The sequence below is a fragment of the Peromyscus maniculatus genome, chromosome 11 (assembly GCF_049852395.1).
Source record: "Peromyscus maniculatus bairdii isolate BWxNUB_F1_BW_parent chromosome 11, HU_Pman_BW_mat_3.1, whole genome shotgun sequence".
Classification (NCBI taxonomy): Eukaryota; Metazoa; Chordata; class Mammalia; order Rodentia; family Cricetidae; genus Peromyscus; species Peromyscus maniculatus.
In genome coordinates this window covers 97,340,164-97,348,148 of record NC_134862.1, presented here as the reverse complement: position 1 = coordinate 97,348,148, position 7,985 = coordinate 97,340,164, and the positions used below count along the sequence as shown (strand labels likewise).

At 42.6% G+C, this 7,985-nt stretch overlaps 1 protein-coding gene across 1 annotated transcript in view; it reads right to left on the bottom strand.

Annotated features, from left to right (window-relative positions):
• Positions 1-820: 820 nt before the first annotated feature.
• LOC143267862 (usherin-like) overlaps positions 821-7,985 on the bottom strand; it is a 216,558-nt gene continuing 209,393 nt past the window's right edge. The window contains exon 20 of the mRNA XM_076548182.1: positions 821-1,056. Coding sequence (XP_076404297.1) covers positions 821-1,056 — 236 coding nt within the window. The remainder of the gene's footprint in view (positions 1,057-7,985) is intronic.

Below are 7,985 nucleotides of genomic sequence, written 5' to 3'. Positions count from 1 at the left end.
GGTCCTCATGTTTCCATGGCAAATGTGTTACCCAGAGAGCCATCTCTTCAACCCCCTTGTATTTTTTTTAAAAACAGAAATATGAAGTCTAGACATAAATCATCCAATTAAATATTAAACCTTTTCATTTACATGAGTTGTTTTGGTCATGGTGCCTCTTCACAGCAATAGAACTGCACGCAGGAACTTACTCTTTGCACATGTATTATTTGCATTGATTTTCATGTTTCCAAATATTGCCTTCACTGTCGTTCGTTAACACTTTTAAACTCTGTCCCTGTGACAGGCACAAACCTCCCTGGCTTTACCACAGTGCCATCCGGAGAAGGTGGGTTCCCTGAGATTAGTCTCCCCCAATGCTTCCCACAGAACACGAGACATTAACAGTTGTTGTGGACTCAGCTACACAAAGGTGGGAATCAAACAGCCCTCAGATACCTGATGTCACCCTCTGCCCAGTAAGGGCAAATGCTCCTTCTGACTCTTTCCACAGGCTCTGGTGACCACATGTGTTCTCCGTGGGCAGGGGGCATTTCTAAAACCCTTTCACCAACAGGATACTCTAATACATGATGATGGAGGCTGCCTGAGGACACACTTTGATCCAATGAGCTCTCCCCTCTTTCCTTTCCTCACCTGCCTCCTATCTGACCCCCACCAACACAATCCTAAAGGGATGGATGTGTTGACACAATCAGGCTACTATTATAAAAAGGCTGAGTTCATTTTTCTATAAATAGACACCATAAAAAATTCATTGTAAAGAGATATCAAAATAATAGACAACACCTTGGGGCGTAGCACTTCTCAAATAAAAGTGTCAAATACACTTACCTATAAAATCTGGGTGAGCTGTTCTGGGAAATCTGCAGTAACCATCTCCCATGAAGCAGGTTCCCTTTGTCATAGCAGCCATGGGAGCTGGGAGAGAGGAATCCCTCCTTTCTAGAGTGTACACAGGAGAGGGACCATTGACTTCTGCAGGAGGAAGCCACCAGAGATGGACTGTGGTGCTGTTGACTCCTGTCACCATGGGAGACCTTAGCTGGGCAGGAGCTGAATGGCAGAAGGACACAGAAGGACACTGAATAAAATAGGGAGACACACCCTTGTGCACCTCACACTTGAAGTCAGATCAGTTGCTGTCATAGGTGCCTCAAGAGCTCTATGAATGGAAAACAGAATGCAGAGTTGAGCTCAGAGATGACTAAACAACATTTGAATGACTACAAATTCCTAACACAAAACATACACACACACTGAGGAAGATTTTTCATTGGAAATAATTTCTATTTTTTTTTTGGCCCAATAACAGCTATGATAGCCACTACAGGTACCCTGAGCCCTCGTTTTTATGCCCACTGACTTCAAAGTCTCCTTCAGTGACTCCCTCTGGATGTCTCTGACTGAGTGGAGCCTGCCTTATGTGGAAACTACAGAACCCCTTTGAACTGGGCCCAGCCTATGACCCGCACTGCTAACAGAAGAGGAGCCTCTTATTCTGACCTGCACTGAATGGGTACTCAGCAGGTGGCAGAACTAATGGACATGGGCAAGGGGGAAGAAGAGGAAGGGGTGGTCTGCAGGAGCAGGGTATGGATGACTTGAGACCAGTATGTCCCCCAAATGATTGCTAATGCAGGATCAATGACTTTGGGCTGCTAAATCAGGTTTATTTCATTTTATTATTTTTATTCTTACCAGACTGGGTTTTAATCTAGAGGGCCTCACCCTCTCTCAACTACATGCCCAGTCTATAGTTTGTTTTCATAGACAAACGGTTTTTAAAGTTTTCAACATTTATTTATTGTGTGGTATGTGCATGTGTGCACCTATGCTCATGCTTGTTATCATGGCATGCATATTGAGGGCATCCAGAAGGCAACTTGAGGGAATCGTTTCTCTCCTTCCAGGTTGCAGAGCCTGTACCAAGTGAGTTTGCCCACTGATCAGATTTTATTCACAGTCAAATCGGGAGGAAGGCATGGCCTTTACCCACACTCCATGCCTGGCAGAAACACAGTCTTCTCCTCATGTCTGTTTCTCAGGAGCAGGTCTCACAGTGGATGAGCCTGTACTGAGGTGTCACATCATCCAAAGTCCAGCTTTGCCTGCCTTTGCTTTGGGGTCACTGCTGCATGTATAACAACACATACTCATCATTATAGTTTCATACAACATATATATGCATAAATGGCTGTGTGTGTGTGTGTGTGTGTGTGTGTGTGTGTGTGTGTGTGTGTGTGTGTGTTGAGACAGGGCCTTTCTATATAGTCCAGACTGACTTTGAAGTTGACCTTTACCACAGTCCACCAAGTCCTTTCGACCACCATGGCCAATATTATACAGGGTATTTTCACTTCTGCCAAGATTCTCTGTTAGCCATTTGTCTGCATCCTCAACTCCTCATGACAACTGTTCTCTTTACAGTCACCATAGATTTCTGCCGTTCCCACAGTATTTGGGATCATAAAGTGTACATTGATTTCAAGTTGTTTTCTTCTCCGTAGAAACAGTAATATTTCTTTCATTGCATCTCAGCTTTAGCACTATGTAAAAAATATGGATATTTTATGTATCCATCCATCCAGTGAAGCAGGTTGTGATCAACTTCTTTTTACCAATTATCAATAAAGTTGATATAAATGTGCATTCACACAGATGTTACTGTATTATTGTCATTTCTCACGTCCTCAGGGAAAATTCCAAGGGGCTAGAAGCACTGGGCCATATGTTAAGAACATGTTAGTGCCTTCCAAAATTGCTGTCCCATTGTATCCATGCCACCACTGCAGGGCAGGTTTTGGATATTTTAATGCATGTGAAATGATATCAATGTGTACTGCCTGTCTAGGGTACAGTGGGTACCATCTTTGTATCCTTAACTATTCTCTTTCTGTATTCTTTAGTACGACAGTCATTTTCACGTGCAATTTCCTGATTTTTACCCTAGGCTTAGAAATGATATAAATTAAAGCAAATAGACAAGCAAACGCCACTCTGAAGGCCAAATAGAACATCGCCTGTACAGCACCTTACCAATGCTAGTGTAAGCATAATGGGTTCTAGGCATTGCAACAGCTGGAAGCACAGCTGGTCCTGAGGTGACCATGCCACCAGACATGGCTTCAGACTTGTCTCAGTAATTGCTCATTGACCACTGCTGAGGGACAGTAAGACCTGGGAACACTCAGATCCTGGATAGTGGCACTCCTTGGAGCTGCTAAGAGATTCTACTAATAAACAGTGACTAAAAACTTTCCATGTAACCTGAAGAAAGGAAAATCTAACAGCCGGGTTATTGAAAATGAAGGCCGATGTTCAAGTATAACATAGTTTTGTTTGTTTGAGAGAAGGTTTTTATGTAGCTCTTTCTGACCTGGAACTCTTAGCAATCTTCCTGCCTCTGCCTTCTGAGTGCTGGAATTGAAGGAATGCACCATCAATGATGGATGGGCCCAGCTTCAATGATGTCACTTTGCTTTAAACAGTCTGGAGCAGGCTAACAGTCATGCCTACTTTAAGCATGTAGGCTGAACTTGAGGGGTAAAAGTAAAGAATGGAATGAACAGGACTATAGCCAAGGCTTTGACCAAGAACCAAAACTATGTTTGTGGACTTTTAATCTGTATTTGTATTAACACAGCCTTGTACAGAAAAAATCATTTTCTGTTTTAAGAAACATAATGTGGTGTGAGTCCAAGAGCTGAAATCCTTAAAGTATTGAGAGGAAATTCACCTTAAGAGCATAGAAAGAAATATTACTAGTTACCCGGAAATGCTGGCCAACTTTCTAAAGACAGGCAGCCAGCTACAATTCTATTTCCACTTTCAGAAGGAACAGAGCAAAAAGTTCATAGATTTAAATAGAAAATTAACAACTGTATTCATCTTCTGCTGCAGGAATCTTTGTGATGTTTTTTGCACATGTATGAATCTTGTATGCGTGGCTTCTTTTAGTACTCTCTGTCAAAATCTAGCTAGATGGGGTGCTTTCAGTTGTCATTCTAATAATCCAAAACAAAATAGGAGGACAAACTAGCCTGAATCTCTTGGAGTTGAAACTCCCTTGCATGATTTTCTGTGGCCATCTATGCATTGTCACAGGCTCAGGTGAGCAAGAAGGCCTCTCATGGATTTAGTATGGAGCTCTACAATGCAAGGAAAAGAACAATTAACAAGGTTTTCTTTATAATTTGACTCTGGTATGTGTGCACATGTGTGCATGTTCATGTGTTACTTGCGTGTGTACTGTGTGTGTGTGTGTGTGTGTGTGTGTGTGTGTGTGTGTGTAGACCAAAGGAGAATCTCAGGTGTTATTCTGCCACTCCTTGAACACTGACAGTCTCCTTTGACGTAGGATGCTTTACAAGCCTGGGGCTAGGGTCAGATCAATTAGGCTGGACTGGCTGGCCAGTCAGCCCCAGGAATACTCCTAGTGCAGGCATTACAAACACATACCATAACACCCTGCATTTGCATGTGGCTTCTGGGTACCACAATCCTCTTCTCTCTGCATCTGCCCCTTTTACTTTACAGACACAGAAAGAATGGTATCGGAGCCCTTCCACTGTTACAGTTTCTGCATTCCACAAGGGAGTCTCCAGTGTTTAGAGCACATGAACATGACATTTTCAGTTTGAAAAATTCCATCCAGCCCACTCCCACTGATATTCAGAAGACCTCTCTCAAATTTTTCAAATGAGAAACATTTTTTTCTACATCCATTCCTCTTAAACTAAATACTTGAAGCTTGGATAAACTTTAAACTTTCAGCATTGGAAGAATAAGATCCTTCACACAGGAACTTCCTTCCCAAAGCCCATGTGATTGCCTCCCTTGTAGCTCTACCAACTGCTTGGGAGAAAATGGTGAAATCGTGGACCATGCCTCTCCACCTTGATCGCATGATCCACAGCATTTCTTAATCAGAAGTGTAAAAACCAAAAAAAAAAACAAAAATGAAAAGAATTTCTTTGGCTCTGTAGTTCCTTTCTCAATGCTTTCTAAAGGCGAGAGCTCACTATGGCCTTCAGCCCAGCCAACAGTGTATAGACAAAGACCACACTGTGGAGAGTCCACTGAAGCCAGGCCAACTGTTCATACAGTAACATGCAAGCTTCTCAATCCACAGAGAAGTGTTTCACCAAACAATTGGATTGTCTTGACTAGTCTCTTCCAGAAGATGAGTTGAACTAGAGCTGGTTGCTGATCCATTGCTTAAACAAATCTAAACTTCTCACTGCTCTGTTGCAGCTTCACCCAAAGGAGTGAACCATGCCTTCCTGCAGGGTGGGTATCCTACTGGGCAGTTCTTTTCCCATATCCTCTATAACCAGGAGGGGGAATTGAGTGGATCTGTCAACTAATTAAACTGGACAGACAGACAGACAGACAGAGCTTAGTGTAAGGAGGGTTATTTGTCAGAGTGCCACAACAAAGTGATTATAGACACATAAATATGTTTTTTAAATGGTTTGTCCTCATAGCACAACAAACTAAGAGATAACTTTGAGCCAACGGAACAACTTTAGATGTCTCAAAATATTTTCACCTATGGTGCTATTTTATTTGTACTGAAATGTGATTTTAATTGTATGTTAATAAATAAAGTTGCCCAGGGGTCAGAGCTATTAGCAAGCCATAGGAAAGCAGAGTGTTGGTGGTGTACTCTTATAATCCCAGCACTTGGTAGGCAGAGCTAGGTAAGTCTCTGTGTGTTCAGGGATACAGCCAGCATTGGAGACACACGCCTTTAAGACCTGGAGGGTTGTACTTACAGGCAGTGACGAGGCAGTCACGTGTTTGGGTTTACAACCAATGAGAAGGCAGAACAGAAAGACTATATTAAGACAAACACACAGGAAGTAGGTCTCTTTCTGAGAGGTAGGACCACCACAGGAGGAAGGGTAAGGTTTTAGCTCTGAGCTCTGATCTCTTGGCTTTCTTCTTTACATTGGTTCTGTGTTTCTTATTTAATAAGACGGTTGGTTACATCTATATTCACCTTAATTCCTTGTGCTACAAATATTTCAGAAAAATCACTTAAACTTTATATTATTTGCCTGAGTTTTCCTACCTACAAATTGAGGCAGAATTTTCAAAGCCAAATATAACACTGTCATTTCCATTAAAATACACAGCCCAGTTCTTTTCTAAATTTGTGTGTGTATGTGTGTGGCGGTGTGTTTCTTCATGTGTGGTGAATATGTTTGCTCATGTGCATTTGTGGATGCCTGAGGAGGACGTTGGATATCCTACCCTGTCAGCATCTACCTTCTCCCTTTCAGAAAGACTCTTTCATTGACCCTGGATCTCACCAATTTTCTTCAGCGAAACTGGCTGCCCAAGAAGCCCTAGCAATTCTCTCATCTCCACCCGTCCTCTGGCACTGAGGTTACAGACACCCACACACAGCTCTATCTGGTCTCCAGGCGGGTTCCGGGGGTCTGAATTCAGGTTCTTGCTCTTACACAGTAAGTACTCCTATCCACTGAGCTAACTCCTCAGCTCCCTACTAACTTTATATTTTATAAAAAGCGTTCTAAAATGCTCAGCTAATCCACTTCCTTTATGCAGCATTTGTTACCCTATTATCTGATTAATAGCATATCGTAATGAATAAATTCACACTTGTGAAATTTATGGGGTGTGGAGTCTTAAGCAAGACAGACTCACAGCTCTTCTGCATCAAATCTCTTCATTTGTGTTCCAAACCTTGTGTGTGAAGTCTGTGTGGTAAGTCATTCACTATACCTGATACCGTCTACCTCCTGCTGTGTGACCCAGCATCCAGATATGACCACAGTTTCCGAAGTTCAGGATGTGTAGGGTATAGTGTGACGTAAGACATCCTTAGGCATTTTATCAAAGGAAAATTATTTTGACTTTTTTTCTCAAGGATCTAAAACCATGTCAGGAAATGTTACTTTGCAAACACTGCTCCGCCTTGATATCTGCATGTAGGCTCTGAGACCAGGGCCTAAGAGTGAGCAGACACTCTGTTCAGCAGTCAGTGAACAGAAGAGGAAGGAGTCTCCACAGGAACCTAGAAGTCACTCTGTGCTCTTATTGACCAACAATTTTCTGACTCTAGAGAACAAAACATATTTTTCTAATTCCTTCCCCTTTCCTGGTCAGCTCCATGCGAGGCTCAGCACCTCAGAAATGTCCTAATCTACCACTTGATCTCTCTTTTGTTTAGTATGTCTTCATGGAGAGACATGGTTGAGTTGAGATGGACCAAATAGTGATTCCCAATTAGAAAACCATCAGGGGAGCCTGACATACAGGTCATCTTAGACATCAAGGAAGCTGACCATGGCCCCTTAGCATTTCCCTTCAGCTCTCAGCCATGATCTCTTTACCCAGAATGTGGCATGCAACACGATCTTCCTATGTCTGCCGTGCCACAGAAAGGCTGCACAGCATGACTTTCGGAGACCTCCAGTGAATTTGGTCCCCACACACTGCTGCCACTTCCTTTCAGGTGACGGTAGATCAATTGTCATAACTAACACCGCCCAGGTCCAGAGAGAAGGGGACCCATTATTTCTGAACTAACACATGCAGGACGAAGGTGACGGCCACTGCCACTGTTCCCTAAAGCCCACCATTAATATGAGAGGTAGTTGCTCCAACTGTAATTATGGCATCCTTGCTACACAAACTTGAAGCTTTTATGGGGCCTGTGCAATTAGTTTCTTAAACGTATCGTAACACTTGCCTGCCTGACAGCAGAGTATTGATTTTTTAATCATTTTCAAGTCTCCTCCAGCACAAATAAATGTACTATAGTTACAGTTAATGCACTGTGTACACGCATTAAACATGGGCGTGACACAATTTATTGTTTTGTGATATATAGAATCCGAGTGGTCCATCTTAGAAAGTGTCCCAGCGATCTTATGTCAGTATGGGTGTTACCATTGTCCTTGGTCCTCCGAATTCTTTAACTTCAAACAGCAAGAGACCTTTTCTTAATA